Source organism: Lithobates pipiens, unplaced genomic scaffold, assembly GCF_037356315.1.
Source record: "Lithobates pipiens isolate NorthernLeopardFrog02 unplaced genomic scaffold, aLitPip1_a1.2 Scaffold_8, whole genome shotgun sequence".
In the NCBI taxonomy this organism is placed as follows: Eukaryota; Metazoa; Chordata; class Amphibia; order Anura; family Ranidae; genus Lithobates; species Lithobates pipiens.
Genome location: NW_027507903.1, coordinates 660480720 through 660501410, shown reverse-complemented (window position 1 = coordinate 660501410; position 20691 = coordinate 660480720). Strand labels below are relative to the sequence as shown.

General features: G+C 43.2%; 1 protein-coding gene across 2 annotated transcripts in view; it reads left to right on the top strand.

The window, feature by feature from the left end:
- LOC143961807 (NACHT, LRR and PYD domains-containing protein 3-like) overlaps positions 1-20691 on the top strand; it is a 114969-nt gene that overhangs the window by 1846 nt on the left and 92432 nt on the right. For both annotated transcript variants that reach the window (XR_013270560.1, XM_077471138.1), the window contains exon 2: positions 3982-4046. Coding sequence is in view for 1 of the 2 variants with exons in the window: in XM_077471138.1 (XP_077327264.1) it covers positions 4013-4046 (34 nt within the window). In the remaining variant the exon portion in view is untranslated. The remainder of the gene's footprint in view (positions 1-3981; positions 4047-20691) is intronic.

Genomic DNA, 20691 nt, shown 5'->3' with positions numbered 1-20691 from the left:
TATTCCCATCAACTTGGGGCCAAGATGCTTTGAGAACCTGTTGAGAGCATGTTCTCTGGTATGGTCCAGGGGGGAGGGGTTAAATGCTCCCCTCCCCCCCTTTCCTGGCCTGCCCGGCTGCATGCTCAGATAAGGGTCTGGTATGGATTTCAAGGGGTCCTGATATTTTTTTGGCATGAAGGGTTGCCGCAAGATCTTGTATATTTTATCACTTTTTACATTGTCTGTGGATTACTGGTGTTGAAAGAGTGATATTTATGTTAATAGACTTTATTTCATCTCATTCAGTCTGCTTCCTGATTCCTTAAGGTGTAGCCCACTGATCTGGTCATCCTTGCTGGATACCTGCATTCGGTATCCCTTACACAATCACAGCACAGGGTCTTGTGTTTACAAACACACAGGACTCTGTACACAGATCGGCGATCTGGCTGTTTCTACTCCCCTGCAAAGTAGGGAGAAAAAGCAGCCAAGTCTCATAGTAAAATCAGCACACATTGCACACAGTTAGGGGCAGGCCAAGGACCAGAGAAGGGGGAGGAAGTCTTCTTTGCTCCCCAGTAGCAGATCTGCAGTCCCAGGAGAGGAGGTGGTCATCCTACCTCCCCAGCAGCAGATCAACCATCTGGGAGAGGAGGTGGTCATCATTCCTCCCCAGCAGCAGATCAACCATCTGGGAGAGGAGTTGGTCATCCTCCCTCTCCAGCAGCAGATCAACCATCCGGGAGAGGAGGTGGTCATCATCCGTCCCCAGCAGCATATCAACCATCCGGGACAGGAGGCGGTCACCCTCCCTCCCCAGCAGCAGATCAACCATCTGAGACAGGAGGTGGTCATCATTCCTCCCCAGCAGCAGATCAACCATCTGGGAGAGGAGGTGGTCATCATCCATCCCCAGCAGCAGATCAACCATCCGGGAGAGGAGGTGGTCATCCTCCCTCCCCAGCAGCAGATCAACCATCCGGGAGAGGAGGTGGTCATCCTCCCTCCCCAGCAGCAGATCAACCATGCGGGAGAGGAGGTGGTCATCCTCCCTCCCCAGCAGCAGATCAACCATCTGGGAGAGGAGGTGGTCATCATTCCTCCCCAGCAGCAGATCAACCATCTGGGAGAGGAGGTGGTCATCCTCCATCCCCAGTAGCAGATCAACCATCCGGGAGAGAAGGTGGTCATAATCCGTCCCCAGCAGCAGATCAACCATCTGGGAGAGGAGGTGGTCATCATCCATCCCCAGTAGCAGATCAACCATCCGGGAGAGGAGGTGGTCATCATCCATCCCCAGTAGCAGATCAACCATCCGGGAGAGGAGGTGGTCATCATCCATCCCCAGTAGCAGATCAACCATCCGGGAGAGGAGGTGGTCATCCTCCCTCCCCAGCAGCAGATCAACCATCTGGGAGAGGAGGTGGTCATCCTCCCTCCCCAGCAGCAGATCAACCATCCGGGAGAGGAGGTGGTCATCATCCGTCCCCAGCAGCAGATTAACCATCCGGGAGAGGAGGTGGTCACCCTTCCTCCCCAGCAGCAGATTAACCATCCGGGAGAGGAGGGGGTCATCATCCGTCCCCAGCAGCAGATCAACCATCTGGGAGAGGAGGTGGCCACCCTTCCTCCCCAGCAGCAGATTAACCATCTGGGAGAGGAGGTGGTCATCATCCGCCCCCAGCAGCAGATTAACCATCCGGGAGAGGAGGTGGCCACCCTTCCTCCCCAGCAGCAGATTAACCATCTGGGAGAGGAGGTGGTCATCATCCGTCCCCAGCAGCAGATCAACCATCCGGGACAGGAGGTGGTCACCCTCCCTCCCCAGCAGCAGATCAACCATCTGGGAGAGGAAATGGTCACCCTCCCTCAGCAGCAGATCAATCATCTGAGAAAGGAGGTGGTCATCATCCATCCACAGCAGCAGATCAACCATCCGGGAGAGACGGTGGTCATCATCCGCCCCCATCAGCATATCCACCACCCAGGGTGGAAGAAGCTATCCTCCCTCCTCAAGAGTCAGCCAAAGTGGAGGATGTGGGGTCACCAGCTGGCAACAGGGCAGAGTGCCGCTGGCCTCTACCTAGAACTTTCCATGTCTTCATGGCTCCAGGGAGTTGGGGCAGTCGGCCCTCTCTCCAACAGCAGACCGATCTGGTCATCCTTGCTGGATACCTGCATTCGGTATCCCTTACACATTCACAGCACAGGGTCTTGTGTTTACAAACACACAGGACTTTTTGACAGATTTTCCGATCATATGTACACAAGTCCATCAGACAAAAGTACAAACACGCATGCTCGTAAAGTAATTCTCACCAAACACAACATTAGCAGAAGGTGCCCAAAGGGTCTGCGGAAAATCCGATCGTGTGTACGAGGCTTAAGTCTCTGTTATTAAGGTGGACAATCATACAAAAAACATTTCTTCTTGGTCTCCTTCAGAATTCATATGATTAATTCTAATCTAATTTCATAAAAACTGTACTCCTGGGCTGAAGGAGTGCACACAGATCCCATCCATTAAAGTGTACTTTATGTTTCCTGGCAAAGTGGCCACTAAAGAGGCACTGAACGTGTTGATGGTGCTTAACCTGTTTTTATGATCAATATTAACCACTTGCCTTGAAAAAATACCTAAAAATTGAGCAAAAAAACGTTTTTCATAGTTTCCGTTATAACATTTTTCAAACAAGTAATTTTTCTTCTTCGCTGATGTGCGCTGACTGCTGGACACTTATTGGCACTCATAGGCAGCACTGATGGGCACTGATTGGCACTGATAGGCAGCACTGATGGTAACTGAGAGGCGGCAGTGATGGACACTGATAGGTGGCACTGACAAGGCTGCACTGATATGCAACACTAATGTGCACTGATAGGCAGCACTAATGGACACTGATAGGTGGCACTGAAAGACACTGATAGGCAGCACTGATAGGCATCACTGATAAGTGGCAGTGATGAGGAGGCACTGATGGGCAGCACTGATGGGCACTGATTGGCAGCACTGCTGGGCACTAATAGGCAGAACTGCTGGGCACTGATTGGCAGAACTGCTGGGCACTGATTGGCACTGATAGGCAGCACTGATAGGAAATGATAGGCGGCAGTGATGGACACTGATAGGTGGCACTAATGGGCACTGATGATAGGCATCACTGATAAGTGGAACTGATGAGGAGGCACTGATGGGCACTGATTGGCAGAACTTCTGGGCACTGATTGGCACTGATAGGCAGCACTGATGGACACTGTTGGGGCTGCCCTGATTATCAGTGTAGATGTCCCTTTTCACACAAGCCGGCTACTGGCTCTCTTCTCCTCACACTGTGACAGCATGAGGAAAGGAATGCCAACAACAGGCAAGTGTGTGTACTTTGTGATCAGCTGCGATTGGACACAGCTGATCACGTGGTAAAAGGACACAACGATCGCAGAACACACTGGGTGTGCACCGCAGAAGGCATGTGGGAGCACGGTTATGGGAGGATGGTAATAGGCACCTTCCTAGAACGGGATGACGGCGCTGTAGCCATCATTCAGCTATAGTGCGGTCGGCAAGTGGTTAATGAATGGACACCTCTGATGACCACAGACTGGTTCCATTTTGAGGCCATATACTTTTTTTTTTGTTTTTTTACCTGACCTCTCTATAGAAATCTTACTGGAAGATACTTTGGTGCTGATTAGTACCAGTCTTGGCTATGAATAGCACAGATTTGTGGAGGTGACAACTGAAAGTATGAGTCTGTATAAATTTTGCCCATAAACAGGGTAAAATTCCTTTGTGACCCTGACATACCAATCAGATGAATGCAGGGATGAAGGTTCTGATTGGCCCTCATAGTTTTAAGGGTTGTATATAATGTCCATCCAATTTTGATTTTCTCTAAATGTACAACCAGATAGCCAATAGTTATCCACATGAGGGCACAAAACTCTACTTATTATTTTAGTTCAATGCACTACATATGAGGTTGTTTGTGTTCTTTCCAGGTGACATCATCTCGGGTCATCTCCTGATGTCATGGGAACCTTCTTCTCCAAAACCCCCTCACAAGGTATGACTGCTGATCCTGATAACCCTTTCCAGTGTTTTCCTCCATCTCACATCTCCAGAGATTGGAATTAGATGACAGGACATCTTATGTCTCCGTGGTCTGGACATTTCCTGTACACATGTGGTCAGTCCACCCATTAGAAGAGTTCAGGAGCTTTCATCAATTTCACAATCACTGTGACGATCTGGGGTCAGGCTCGAAAACCAGTTGCCATAACAGTAGTGGGACTTCCACCAGCCAATGGGATAAGCAGGTCACCCTAGTGGATGATGTAGGCTCACCTTTGGTGTGGGGTCTAAGTTCTAACTGGTGTTCCCCAGAGCTTCTGATGGTGGATATGCATTTATCTGCAAGTTAGTACCAGGTTATGGTCCTCAGGATTGGCCCACCAGGAGGTCAGCAAGCCAGGGCCCAGGAGTGCATATAGCTAGTAAGGATTAACCACTTCGGATTTGGCTGCTGAATGACTGGGACATTTTTCTGCGTCGCTTTAACTGACAATTGCGCGGTCGTGTGAAGTTGCACCCAAACAAAGTTGACTTCCTTTTTTTTCCCCACAAATAGAGATTTCTTTTGGTGGTATTTGATCACCTCTGCGTTTTTTATATTTTGCGCTATAAACAAAAAAAAGAGCGACAATTTTGAAAAAAAAAAATAATATTTTTTACTTTTTGCTGTAATAAATATCCTCCCAAAAATATATAAAAAAGCAATTTTTTTTTTCCCTCCGTTTAGGCCGATATGTATTCTGGTAAAAAAAAAATCTCAATAAGCGTATATTGATTGGTTTGCGCAAAAGTTATAGCGTCTACAAAATAGGGGATAGATTTAGAGCCGGTTCACACTGAGAAGTCAATGCAAGTCGCCTCAAGTCGCCCCCAAAGTAGTACAGGAACCTTTTTCTAAGTTGGAACGACTTGAGTCGCTCCTATTAGACCGGTTCCATTGTACAGAATGGATCGCGTCTTGTCAGGCGGCTAAGTCACGTGACAAGTCGCCCCAGTGTGAACCGAGGCTTAAAGTATTTTTATTATTTTTTTTTTTATTAGTAATGGCAGCGATATGCGATTTTTATCATGACTGCGACATTATGGTGGACAAGCTAAGTGTAAAAGGAATTATTCCTGCGCCTAATCAGAAAGAAGTCTAATTGTTGTACCGCTGCACACACTGGGATGGGGTACTAGAACCCCAATTAAAGAAAAAAGAGGGCAGAGAAGTAGTGATGCGCAGTACTATGGTGAAGAGTCTGGCCAGAACAGGTTAATAGATTCAATAGGCACTCAAATGGTTAGGTGATAAATATACTATCGTCCAAACTAAAAGGTAATGTATAAAAACATAAAAAACAATATACGTATTTAGGGAATAGTGAGGGGCCCTCACTGCTATGCCTTAGTAGTATTTTGAGTAAAGATCAAGTGGATATAGGAAATTCCAATAGTTAGAGCTAGTGATTCCCAATGCGATTGTATAAGATTAACAAAGTTGCATGAAGTGACAGTGCTGGATATGAAGGAGGTCCGTGAAGATAACTACTACATCATAAAGTGACTTAAATAATATATATAAAACAGTCGACGAGATATATAGTGATTCCCAATGCGATTTGTTAAAACTGACAGAATTGACACATAAAAGTGCCGGTGCTGGACAATAAATAGGTCCGTGAGAATATCTACTACATCAGAATATATAGATAACAGTATACAAAAGAACAGTCACTAACTAAATAAAACAATAGTGCAAATAATGGTTGACCTGTGACTGAAGGAATCGCATAAAGTGTCAATGCCAAGGGAGGGTTAAAAAAAGAGTGAATATGTGCAAATGTCCTATACCGTAGAAAATGGTATCAATGCAGTGAGCAGCTAAATAATAACACAGAACAAAAAATATATTAAATCAAAAACGAAACAAAAAACGCTAAAGCAATCTTGGTGTTGGGTGGAGGGAAAGAACCCTCTGGAAATAGTCCAAAAAAAAGGAGGTGTGCACAATATTTAAAAACTTTGTAAATAAAAGAAAATTGAACAATGATCTTTGTTAAAAAATGTCCATTCAACTTGTGCGACAACTGGTGGCGATTATCCCGAAAATCGCATGTAACGAGGCAATCGCATACAGCGCTGGTGCTTTAAATATATGTGCACTATAAAGTAACAGATTAAACGGTGGTGGTAATGGTGATGGTGGATGTATCCCACGTGGTCCTGTGTGATCGAAATATGAGTGTCCCCTTACCTTACAGCTGTAAGGTAACAGCATATGATATATGTGTCCTCAGGGTTCCTGGTGATCGTTATCCCTCGAGGTCCTGTTCCTATGTCCCCGGATCCTGGCGTCTCCTGCCTATTGTGCCATATTGGACTCTTTATGTGGTCACTCAGCAGTACTTCAGCGTGGGGGGGGGGGTACCTTGGCGATGGGTGTTTATGTAAGGGGTTAAACAAATGAGGAGGAAGGGAGCCCCATAGTGTAGTAATTTTTTAACAGTATTGAAGTTTATTCATAAAAAACGGATTAAGTACTCACAAACAGATAGTTTTCTTGTATGAGGTATAAACGAGCCTCGAGCTCGATTGCGTCACTTCCGGTAGCGTCCCGACGCGTGTTCGTCACAGTCACGTGACTTCATCAGGGGATGCCTAGTGCTCAGGGAAGTGTCTTTAAATAGAGACATTAATTGCTTGTTTGGCGGCCATTTTGGGGAAGACCCGGAAGTGTCCCGGCGGCCATTTTGCGGTATACATGGTCGCCGGAAGTGTGCGGGCGGCCATTTTTTTTGGTTATCACGCCGTGTTTACTATGTTACTGGCCGGAAATAGGCGTGTGGCTATTTTTGAAGGTGTCTCCAGCGGAACATATCCACATTTGCATATGGATGTCGCCGCCCACCTTAATAAATAGCGTATTTGGTCGTAAATAAAAACGGGGAAGGGGGCGAGGGGGGTTATTCCAAATATGCAAACCGGGCTATTGATTTAGACCTATGGTGAAGATACTCAATGCTCTGTTTTAAAATTAATTTGTTAACAGGAATCTGGATTAACCGGATGATGGTAACCATGGCGATGGATTTAAAAATATATGTTCAAACAGAGCACTAAAATTGATTGCGTGTGAAGTAGAAAATGGAGAAAATATCCAAATATGCGTAAAATTACATACAAAAAATATCTATCTATAAAAAAATTCTTTTTAATTCTACATTTATTTAAATATAAAGAAAAGTTAATAATTATTAAATGACATAAATAAGATTAAATAATTGGTGAGACCTTAATAATAAGCGTAAGATGATATAATTTTATCCGAATGGTAATTAAAATTGAGATTAAAATCTAAAATTAGTTTAAAGAAGTAAAAATCAGATAAAATATAATAGAAAAATAAAATTGAAAAAAACGAGGGAAATAATTCCCATTGCTGCCGGAAATGACGTTTAGAGCGGGTTTATACAAACACATTCTGAGTATTTGAGCGCGAAAGCTAAGATCCATAAAAGGGGTGCATATATATGTGTGAACCCATCCATATATGCATATATCATATATATCTATGCATGCCACTATTGTGATTTAGTAACTCAGGTGATCATATTGCATGCAAACAATCAAAGTATATAATGGGGGCTATTCTAAAAAAAGAGGTTAAAGTGCACCCAGGGTCTGAGGTGTGAGGAGGAAGATATATGGACTATACAAAGTATACAGAATGGTCTAAAAAATATATAGAAGAAAATTGCCAGAGGTTTGAGAGGTGATTAAAAATCGCTAATAAAACAATTCAAGTCAAATTCCACGTTGAGTCCCTTTGGCGTGAATGTGTCTAGTGTAAATATCCATTTGGACTCAATTTGGCTGAGGGTTCTTACTTTATGTCCCCCTCTCCAATGTTTAACATAAGGTTCGATTCTCCAGAATTTGAGTTGGGAGGGATCTTTCTTGTGGTATAGCGCAAAATGCCTGGATACGCTGTGCTTGTCAAATCCCTTCAGTATGTTCTTTACGTGTTCTTTGACACGTACCTTAAGTGGTCTCTTGGTACGGCCTATGTACTGGAGGCCACAGCTGCATTCCAATGCGTATACCACTCCAATAGTGTTGCAACAGATGAACTCTTTGATATCGTAGCTATTGCCTATACTGGTTGAAGTAAACTCTTTTTTCTTTTCATTAGGACGCTTTGTTTTGGTGCATGCGTAGCATCGTTTGCAGGGAAAGAATCCTTTTCCCGTGAAAAAGGAAAGGCCCCTACTTGGTGGATCTGGGATGTTCTTTACTAATTTATCCCTAATGGTAGGGGCTCGCCTATAAACAAATTTTGGGCGAGTGGGCAAAATATCTTTAAGGCATGTATCTGAGCGTAGTATCTCCCAATTGCGTTTAATGATTTTTTCAACCTGTTTGAACTGCACATTAAAATCCAAAATAATAGGAATATTGTCCTGTGTGGTCACATTGTGGGGTTTGTTTTTTATAAGGTCTTTGCGATTTAAGTTAGCGACTTCTGATATTTTCTTGTTAATAAATTCTTCATCGTAGCCTTTTTCTATAAATTTTAGTTTCATGTTACTGGCTTGATCAAGAAAGTGATCCTCTTGTGTACAATTGCGCCTCAGGCGCATAAGTTGGCCTTTTGGTATATTGTACAGCCAATTCCTGTGGTGACAACTTTCCAATGGTAAATAACTATTACGGTCTATGCTCTTGAAGTGTGTTTTGGAAAGAAGTTTCTTATTGTCTTGTATTATTTCCAGGTCCAGGAAAGTAATGGATTTATTACTTATCTCCCATGACAGTTTTATGTTCCTGTTGTTCTTATTCAATTTTTTCAAAAAGGTCGTCAGACTTGATCGTTCGCCCTTCCACAATATGATGACATCATCGATATATCTTCGGTATGTGTGCAGTTTGTTTGGAGGATTGGCGAATACTTCTTCTTCCTCCCATTGTGCCATAAAGAGGCCTGCGACGCTAGGGGCGAATTTCGCTTCCATGGCTACGCCCGTCTTTTGATGGTAATAATTCCTATTGTACCAGAAGTAGCTGTTTTTCAGACAGAAGTCGAGACATTTTATGAGGAATTTTCTCTGGAAGCAGGGGAGATCTGTATATTTCCGTAGTCCCCATTTTGTTGCCTCACAGGCTTGGTGGTGCAGAATTCTTGTGTATAGTGAGGCTACATCTGCTGTGGCAAGCCACCAAGGTCCTTCTTCTGTTGGTATATCCTCTATGATTTGTAATATGTGCTTGGTGTCTCTCAGGTATGCCCGTGTCTTCTGTACTGCCGGCTGTAGATAGTAATCTATATATTGCCCCATTCTCGCTGTCAAAGAGTCGATGCCATTGACTATTGGTCTGGGAGGTGGATTATCCCTATCTTTGTGGATTTTCGGGAGTGAATAAATAATTGGTGTTCTGCATGCCTCAGGTATTAAATATTTGGCTTCTTTCTTGTTGAGAATATCCTTCTTGAGGCCTAAATGTACCACTTGTTCGAGTGCTTTCCTGCATTTGAAGACTGGATTACTCAACAGTTGGACGTATGTGTCTTTGTCTTCGAGTAGGGAGTTCATACTTGCATTGTATTGATCTTTAGACAGTATTACAATGCCTCCTCCTTTATCTGCTGGTCGTATGACCAGGTCTTTTCTTTTTGTTAGTTTACGAATACCGCTTTTAATGTGTTTTTCGGTTCATCACGCTTCTTTATCTTTAGTCCTTTCACCTCCTCCAGAACAATACGTTTAAATACTTCTATATGTTTGTTGTCTTTTGTTACTAGATTAAAGGTAGATTTATTTCTCAGGGTACTGTGCATAATTTCATTGGTGGATCTTGTGGTCTTGGGTTTACATGGATTGCTGATCAGGTACTTCTTAATGTTTAATTTCCTCACAAATTTCTGGATTCCAATGTATGTTTGAAATTTATCGAGATTTTTTGTAGGTGCGTATTTTAGACCCTTATCGAGAACCCCTATTTCTTCATGAGAGAGTGGTTGTCCGCTGAGGTTAAAGATTCCCTCTCCCTTCACTCTCTTTTTCTTTTGTGATCTCTTCCCCCCTCTACATCCCCTCTTTCTGGTGTTCTTCTCTTGTTCCTTGGATTTTCGTTCCTCCTCGCTGGAACGTTCTCTCGGCCCCTCTCTAAAAAAGACCTCTCATATTCCATGTCGGATTGTCTGTGTCTATCCGCTCTGTCGTCTTCCTATCTTTGCTCCAGAGGTGCATAGTAGTTGTATGTCGGAATTGGGCTTCTTTCATATGTGCGGTATGGTGTTTGAGGGAGAGGGTTGTGGTATACCTCTTCCCTTCTCTCGTGTTGTCTATAGGGGCTTCTTCCCCTTGGTGCTTGTGTATCATAGGGGTGCCCTCTATTGTCATTGTTTGCTCCTCTATTATCTCTTTGTTGATGGTAGGTTCTATTATCATAGTGAGGTCTTGGTCCGTTATTCCTCCTGTTGTTCTTCCAAAAAGGTTTTTTCCAACCGTTTCGGGGTGTCCTATCTTGGTGGTAAGGTCTCCTCTCGTTTCTGTAAGGTGTATGTCCTCTATCGTTTGTTCGGGGAGTATATTGGTGATGGTTGCCTTGTCTAGCTTCGTTCCTCATCGTGTCAGGTCTGGTTCGTTCATATGTATCATATGGCCCATTTGGATTTTGGTTTTCTTGGTTTACTCGCATGTTAGTATGTTCCGGCTGTACTCTTACTAGTTTTTCTGGAGTAGAGTAGGCTGAGATTGGGTCTAGATGTCCCACTTGGCTTTGCCATTTGAAAGCTCGATCGGTTTTAAAATCGTTTATGTCTCGATTGTATTTTTTGCTTTTCCTTTGTTGGACTTCTCTATCCTTTTTTGTGAGGTCTTTGTTTAGTTGTGCTGTTAGGGATGTGAATTCCGCTGTATCCTTATAAGCTTCCAATTCCTCCTTCACTCCCATAATGATCTCATCTACTATTTTTTGTTTTTTCTTTTTTCTATCTAATAGGAACATTAGAAGTTCTAAACCTTTCCCATTAAAAAATTTGAACCAATCATCAATTGATTCTTGATCTGTCAATCCATCGTTTGGTATGACATCCCATCTCAAGCGTCTGGGGACAATCCCATCCTTGAAATATTGTTCAAAGGTGGTGATGTCCCACCATAGACTGACCTTCTTTTCCATGTTGTGCCCTAGTTTCCTCATTAGGCTTTCAAGGTCACTGCTTTTATTGGTGGGTATAGTTGCATTAAAAACCTCTCCCAAATTAACCTGTCTTTTATCTAAAAATGAAAAAACGTCCATGATGGCTGCAAGAATGGGTCAAGATAGGTATCAAGCTAAGTGTAAAAGGAATTATTCCTGCGCCTAATCAGAAAGAAGTCTAATTGTTGTACCGCTGCACACACTGGGATGGGGTACTAGAACCCCAATTAAAGAAAAAAGAGGGCAGAGAAGTAGTGATGCGCAGTACTATGGTGAAGAGTCTGGCTAGAACAGGTTAATAGATTCAATAGGCACTCAAATGGTTAGGTGATAAATATACTATCGTCCAAACTAAAAGGTAATGTATAAAAACATAAAAAACAATATACGTATTTAGGGAATAGTGAGGGGCCCTCACTGCTATACCTTAGTAGTATTTTGAGTAAAGATCAAGTGGATATAGGAAATTCCAATAGTTAGAGCTAGTGATTCCCAATGCGATTGCATAAGATTAACAAAGTTGCATGAAGTGACAGTGCTGGATATGAAGGAGGTCCGTGAAGATAACTACTACATCATAAAGTGACTTAAATAATATATATAAAACAGTCAACGAGATATATAGTGATTCCCAATGCGATTTGTTAAAACTGACAGAATCGCATAAAAGTGCCGGTGCTGGACAATAAATAGGTCCGTGAGAATATCTACTACATCAGAATATATAGATAACAGTATACAAAAGAACAGTCACTAACTAAATAAAACAATAGTGCAAATAATGGTTGACCTGTGACTGAAGGAATCGCATAAAGTGTCAATGCCAAGGGAGGGTTAAAAAAGAGTGAATATGTGCAAATGTCCTATACCATAGAAAATGGTATCAATGCAGTGAGCAGCTAAATAATAACATAGAACAAAAAATATATTAAATCAAAAACGAAACAAAAAACGCTAAAGCAATCTTGGTGTTGGGGGGAGGGAAAGAACCCTCTGGAAATAGTCCAAAAAAAAAAAGGAGATGTGCACAATATTTAAAAAATTTGTAAATAAAAGAAAATTGAACAATGATCTTTGTTAAAAAATGTCCATTCCACTTGTGCGACAACTGGTGGCGATTATCCCGAAAATCGCATGTAACGAGGCAATCACATACAGCGCTGGTGCTTTAAATATATGTGCACTATAAAGTAACAGATTAAACGGTGGTGGTAATGGTGATGGTGGATGTATCCCACGTGGTCCTGTGTGATCGAAATATGGGTGTCCCCTTACCTTACAGCTGTAAGGTAACAGCATATGATATATGTGTCCTCAGGGTTCCTGGTGATCGTTATCCCTCGAGGTCCTGTTCCTATGTCCCCGGATCCTGGCGTCTCCTGCCTATTGTGCCGTATTGGACTCTTTATGTGGTCACTCAGCAGTACTTCAGCGTGGGGGGGTACCTCGGCGGTGGGTGTTTATGTAAGGGGTTAAACAAATGAGGAGGAAGGGAGCCCCATAGTGTAGTAATTTTTTAACAGTATTGAAGTTTATTTATAAAAAAACGGATTAAGTACTCACAAACAGATAGTTTTCTTGTATGAGGTATAAACGAGCCTCGAGCTCGATTGCGTCACTTCCGGTAGCGTCCCGACGCGTGTTCGTCACAGTCACGTGACTTCATCAGGGGATGCCTAGTGCTCAGGGAAGTGTCTTTAAATAGAGACATTAATTGCTTGTTTGGCGGCCATTTTGGGGAAGACCTGGAAGTGTCCCGGCGGCCATTTTGCGGTATACATGGTCGCCGGAAGTGTGCGGGCGGCCATTTTTTTTGGTTATCACGCCGTGTTTACTATGTTACTGGCCGGAAATAGGCGTGTGGCTATTTTTGAAGGTGTCTCCAGCGGAACATATCCACATTTGCATATGGATGTCGCCGCCCACCTTAATAAATAGCGTATTTGGTCGTAAATAAAAACGGGGAAGGGGGCGAGGGGGGTTATTCCAAATATGCAAACCGGGCTATTGATTTAGACCTATGGTGAAGATACTCAATGCTCTGTTTTAAAATTAATTTGTTAACAGGAATCTGGATTAACCGGATGATGGTAACCATGGCGATGGATTTAAAAATATATGTTCAAACAGAGCACTAAAATTGATTGCGTGTGAAGTAGAAAATGGAGAAAATATCCAAATATGCGTGAAATTACATACAAAAAATATCTATCTATAAAAAAATTATTTTTAATTCTACATTTATTTAAATATAAAGAAAAGTTAATAACTCAAATTCTGGGGAATCGAACCTTATGTTAAACATTGGAGAGGGGGACATAAAGTAAGAACCCTCAGTCAAATTGAGTCCAAATGGATATTTACACTAGACACATTCACGCCAAAGGGACTCAACATGGAATTTGACTTGAATTGTTTTATTAGCGATTTTTAATCACCTCTCAAACCTCTGGCAATTTTATTCTATATATTTTTTAGACCATTCTATATACTTTGTATAGTCCATATATCTTCCTCCTCACACCTCAGACCCTGGGTGCACCTTAACCTCTTTTTTAGAATAGCCCCCATTATATACTTTGATTGTTTGCATGCAATATGATCACCTGAGTTACTGAATCACAATAGTGGCATGCATAGATATATATGATATATGCATATATGGATGGGTTCACACATATATATGCACCCCTTTTATGGATCTTAGCTTTCGCGCTCAAATACTCAGAATGTGTTTGTATAAACCCGCTCTAAACGTCATTTACGGCAGCAATGGGAATTATTTCCCTCGTTTTTTCAATTTTATTTTTATTTTATTTTTCTATTATATTTTATCTGATTTTTACTTCTTTAAACTAATTTTAGATTTTAATCTCAATTTTAATTACCATTCGGATAAAATTATATCATCTTACGCTTATTATTAAGGTCTCACCAATTATTTAATCTTATTTATGTCATTTAATAATTATTAACTTTTCTTTATATTTAAATGTAGAATTAAAAATAATTTTTTTATAGATAGATATTTTTTGTATGTAATTTTACGCATATTTGGATATTTTCTCCATTTTCTACTTCACACGCAATCAATTTTAGTGCACTGTTTGAACATATATTTTTAAATCCATCGCCATGGTTACCATCATCCGGTTAATCCAGATTCCTGTTAACAAATTCATTTTAAAACAGAGCATTGAGTATCTTCACCATAGGTGTAAATCAATAGCCCGGTTTGCATATTTGGAATAACCCCCCTCGCCCCCTTCCCCGTTTTTTTATTTACGACCAAATACGCTATTTATTAAGGTGGGCGGCGACATCCATATGCAAATGTGGATATGTTCCGCTGGAGACACCTTCAAAAATAGTCACACGCCTTTTTCCAGCCAGTAACATAATAAACACGGCGTGATAACCAAAAAAATGGCCGCCCGCACACTTCCGGCGACCATGTATACTGCAAAATGGCCGCCGGGACACTTCCGGGTCTTCCCCAAAATGGCCGACAAACAAGCAATTAATGTCTCTATTTAAAGACACTTCCCTGAGCACTAGGCATCCCCTGATGAAGTCACGTGACCGTGACGAACACGCGTCGGGACGCTACCGGAAGTGACGCAATCGAGCTCGAGGCTCGTTTATACCTCATACAAGAAAACTATCTGTTTGTGAGTACTTAATCCGTTTTTTTATGAATAAACTTCAATACTGTTAAAAAATTACTACACTATGGGGCTCCCTTCCTCCTCATTTGTTTAACCCCTTACATAAACACCCATCGCCAAGGTACCCCCCCCACGCTGAAGTACTGCTGAGTGACCACATAAAGAGTCCAATACGGCACAATAGGCAGGAGACGCCAGGATCCGGGGACATAGGAACAGGACCTCGAGGGATAACGATCACCAGGAACCCTGAGGACACATATATCATATGCTGTTACCTTACAGCTGTAAGGTAAGGGCCGGTTCACACTGCGAGGCGAGGCGAGGCGACACGGCTCGCCTCGCCTCGCTCCCGCAAGTCGCCCCCATTCAGTACTATGGAACCGCTCTGAGAGGAGCGACTCGAGTCGCTCCGACTCAGAAAAAAGGTTCCTGTACTACTTCGGGGCGACTTCGGGGGCGACTTGCATTGACTTCTATGCAGAAGTCCTCTGCAAGTCGCCGCTGACCCCCCCTGCAAGTCGCGGCGAGGAAGTCGGAGACGCCTCGCCGTGGCTCGCTGTGTGAACCGGCCCTAAGGGGACACCCATATTTCGATCACACAGGACCACGTGGGATACATCCACCATCACCATTACCACCACCGTTTAATCTGTTACTTTATAGTGCACATATATTTAAAGCACCAGCGCTGTATGCGATTGCCTCGTTACATGCGATTTTCGGGATAATCGCCACCAGTTGTCGCACAAGTTGAATGGACATTTTTTAACAAAGATCATTGTTCAATTTTCTTTTATTTACAAATTTTTTAAATATTGTGCACACCTCCTTTTTTTTTTGGACTATTTCCAGAGGGTTCTTTCCCTCCCCCAACACCAAGATTGCTTTAGCGTTTTTTGTTTCGTTTTTGATTTAATATATTTTTTGTTCCATGTTATTATTTTGCTGCTCACTGCATTGATACCATTTTCTATGGTATAGGACATTTGCACATATTCACTCTTTTTTAACCCTCCCTTGGCATTGACACTTTATGCGATTCCTTCAGTCACAGGTCAACCATTATTTGCACTATTGTTTTATTTAGTTAGTGACTGTTCTTTTGTATACTGTTATCTATAGATTCTGATGTAGTAGATATTCTCACGGACCTATTTATTGTCCAGCACCGGCACTTTTATGTGTCAATTCTGTCAGTTTTAACAAATCGCATTGGGAATCACTATATATCTCGTCGACTGTTTTATATATATTATTTAAGTCACTTTATGATGTAGTAGTTATCTTCACGGACCTCCTTCATATCCAGCACTGTCACTTCATGCAACTTTGTTAATCTTATACAATCGCATTGGGAATCACTAGCTCTAACTATTGGAATTTCCTATATCCACTTGATCTTTACTCAAAATACTACTACGGCATAGCAGTGAGGGCCCCTCACTATTCCCTAAATACGTATATTGTTTTTTATGTTTTTATACATTACCTTTTAGTTTGGACGATAGTATATTTATCACCTAACCATTTGAGTGCCTATTGAATCTATTAACCTGTTCTGGCCAGACTCTTCACCATATTATGGTGGACAGATCTGAGATTTTTGACACAATTTTGGGACCATTGTCATTTATACAGCAATCAGTGCTATACAAATGCACTGATTCCTGTGTAAATGACACTGGCAGTGAAGGGATTAACCACTAGGTGGCAGTGTAGGGGTTAAGTGTGTCCTAGGGGTGCGTTTCTAACTGTGGGGGGGGGGGCGTGGCTGTGTGTGACACGTCACTGATCTATACAGCGATCAGGGCTATAAAAATGCACCGATTACTGTGTAAATGTCACTGGCAGGAAATGGGTTAACCACTAGGGGGCGATCAAGGGGATAATGTAAATTTTGATGTTGTCATTTTTTCCAACAATTCTTTGCAAAATTAAGATTTTTTTTTCCAACAAAATTTTCATTGTAATAATAGGATTTTTGTATACAGCTTACCTGTAAAATCCTTTTCTTGAGAGTACATCACGGGACACAGGAGCTTCATTACATAGTGGGTTATATAGGCACCTCTGGTGATTGGACACTGGTTAACCCCCAATTAAGGAGAATTCCTCCCCTATATAACCCCTCCCATATGGGAGGCACCTCAGTTTTGTAGCAAAGCAATAAGAAACCACATAAAACCCAAGAATGGCGGGAGCTCTGTGTCCCGTGATGTACTCTCAAGAAAAGGATTTTACAAGTAAGCTGTATACAAAAATCCTATTTTCTTGATCATACATCACGGGACACAGGAGCTTCATTACATAGTGGGATGTCCCAAAGCAATGCTCAGTTTGAGGGGAGGGAGACACAGATCAGAAATATAGACCATCATGGACCAGAGGATCTAAACTGCAGCCTGCAGTACACTGTGCCCAAAGGCGGTATCCTCTTGCCCTCTGACATCCACCTGATAGAATCTGGTGAATGTGTGGACTGATGACCAAGTTGCAGCCTTACAGATCTGAGCCAGGGAGGCCTGGTGATGCACTGCCCAAGAAGCACTTACGGCCCTCGTTGAGTGCGCTTTCACTTGAAAAGGAGGAATCTTCCCCTTTACACTATAGGCCTGAAGAATAACCTTTCTAATCCATCTTGAGAGAGTGGATTTTGATGCCGCCTGGCCCTTCCTAGGGCCTTCCAGCAAAATAAATAAGCAATCAGTTTTTCTTATCTGAGCAGTTGCTTGAAGATAGATACTGATTGCCCTTACCACATCTAAAGTGTGCAAAGACTCTTCTTCTGCGGACTGTGGATCCGGAAAAAAGGATGGTAGGATTATGTCTTGATTCAAATGGAATCCCGAAACCACCTTAGGCAGAAAAGACCTATTCGGACGCATCACTACTCGGTCCTTATGAATAACTTGATAAGGTTCCTTGCTGGAAAGAGCTGCTAGTTCTGACACTCTTCTAGCCGAGGATATGGCTATCAAGAAAACCAATTTTTTAGTCAAAAGAACTAATGAAGCCAGATGCAAAGGTTCAAATGGTTGCCCCTGCAATGCCGAGAGAACCAAATTCAGATCCCATGGGCATACCGGAGGTTTGACTGACGGCCTTAACCGCATAGCCCCCTGGATGAAAGCCCGCATCAGGGAATGTGATTCAAGGGGCTTCTGTAAAAACACTGACAAGGCCGAAATCTGCACCTTGATAGTGCTTACGGCCAAATTTATTTTTAGGCCTGACTGGAGAAAGGCCAAGATCCTGCTAATGACATACTATCTAGGATGCCATCCCCTGGGTTCACACCAGGAAACATATGCCCTCCAGATTTTGCAGTAAATAAGCCTGGAGGCCGGCTTTCTGGCATTGACCAGAGTAGAAAGGACTGGCTTCCGAAAGTGCACGATCTCTCAGAATGTGGGTCTCAGCAGCCAAACCGTTAAATTCAGACTGTGTAAAGCAGGATGGTAAATTGGACCCTGCGAGAGCAGATCTGGGCGGAGAGGAAGGATCCACGGCCTGCCTACAGCCAACTTCATGATCTCTGCGTACCAAGGACCTAAAGCCTGATGAAGGAGCATGCATGCTCCGAAGCGCCGCTTTGTCCAGCCCGTCTCCTGAGGACACCGACTCCTTGAACATCGGACCAAGGGCACCACAGCTACCAGCAGTACCCCGATTACTCTGACCATTTCGAGGAAATACATGGAATAGACCAAAACACCAACCATCGGTCAAAAAGTCAGATGCTGGAAACCCTGCCTTACAGCCCTGCGAGTCGTCCCCATGGACATACGGATGAAACATTACATCTCTGATGTGCCTTTACACCACTAATCTAATGTGAGTGTTTTTTAACCACTTTTAATAAATTTGAGTAACCTCACTGCTGCACTTAGAGGGCGCCGTCTCTTTCTCTATTCCATTGTTTCCTAGAGCTACTTCTTGCTTTAAGACTGGCAGCCCTTTAGGGTACAGCCTGTACTGCTGATCCCCCTCGCGGACCACTTTGACGATCTACATAGACCCTGAACTTCTCATCGTGGATACTCGTGTGTGGATATACCCAAAACCCACACAAAAATCAATATACTTTGGCTATATAAATACGATCAATTGTTTATACTAACATTCTGTTATCATACAACAATATTTTTGGGATCCCCAGCGAGCGCCATATTACCCTCCTCTGCTGTGCTACTGCGTACCAAGGTCGCCTGGGCCAAGCCGGGGCTACCAAAAGAACCAACTTTGTTTCCCTCTTGACTCTTCCCAGGAACCGCGACAGAAGCGGGTATGGTGAGAAGGCATAAATTAGATTGTACCAATCCCAGGGAACTGTCAGAGCATCTGACCCCTGAGCAAGTACATCTCTTGTCCTTGATACAAATTTGTCCAGCTTCCTGTTGAACCTGGACGCAAACAGATCTATGTCTGGAGTGCCCCACTTGTGACATATGATCTGAAATATGTCGGGGTGTAGAGCCCATTCTCCTGGGCATAACTGTTGGCGGCTTAGAATGTCCGCTTGCCAATTTTCCACTCCTGGAATGAAGGCTGCAGAAAGGCATGGAACATGCCTTTCTGCCCAAGCAAGTATGCGATTCACCTCTCTTTGTGCAACCAGACTCCTGGTGCCACCCTGGTGTTTGATATAGGCCACAGCTGTGGCATTGTCAGACTGAACTCGAACAGGGAGACCCCGTAGTCTGTAAGACCAGTTTATGAGAGCCATAAAAACTACCCGAATTTCCAAAATATTTATGGGCAATAACCTTTCGGTCGCAGACCATTTCCCCTGCGTGCACGTCTCCTCCAACACTGCTCCCCAGCCCATCAGGCTGGCATCTGTAGTTATAATCTGTAGTTATAATCTTCCATGGAAGAGGAAGAAAAGTTTTGCCTTTCAGCAGATTCTTGGTTTGTAACCACCAAATGAGACTCTTGCGTGTCCCTGGGGATAGACACATAGGAAGGTCCAAGGCCTGGGGCTTCCTGTTCCAAGCTGCAAGGATGCATCTTTGCAAAGGCCTTGAGTGAAACTGGGCGAATGGAACGGCCTCGAAGGAGGCGACCGTTTTCCCTAACAGTCTCATACACAACCGATTGGGGAAAGTTCTTCTGCCCAGAATTAGGTGCACCAGAGCCCCTATAGCCATGGCCTTTGGGCTTGGTAGAAACACCACACCCTGAGTGGTGTCGATGTCCATGCCCAGATACTCCAACCTGGTAGCAGGCTGTAGGGATGACTTTTCTAGGTTTATAATCCAACCTAGGTGTTTCAGGTGCTCTAACGTTTTGGTAAAACTGTGGTTCAAGAGCGCTACTGTTTGCTCTATGAGTAGCAAATCGTCTAGATAAGCCATCACGATTATACCCTTAGATCTTAGGTTTGCCAAGAGAGGGTCTAGAATCTTTGTGAAGACTCGAGGAGCTGTAGCGAGACCGAACGTCAGGGCCACAAATTGAAAATGGCGCTGATCTACCGCGAACCTTAGATACTTTTGGTGTGCGTAAAAAAATTGACACATGAAGATATGCATCCTTGATATCTATCGATGCCATAAACTCTCCCCCTTGCAGGGAGGAGACCACAGAGTGTATTGACTGCATTCGGAAAGACCGGATGTGCAAAAACTGGTTCAGATCCTTCAGATCCAGGATAGGTCTGACACCTCCATTTGGCTTTGGAACGGTGAAGAGATTTGAGTAAAAGCCTGAACCCTGTTGTTTTGAGTCCACTTCCACTATCACCTCATGGGATAGCAGGTGATCTAAGGCCAGAAGTAG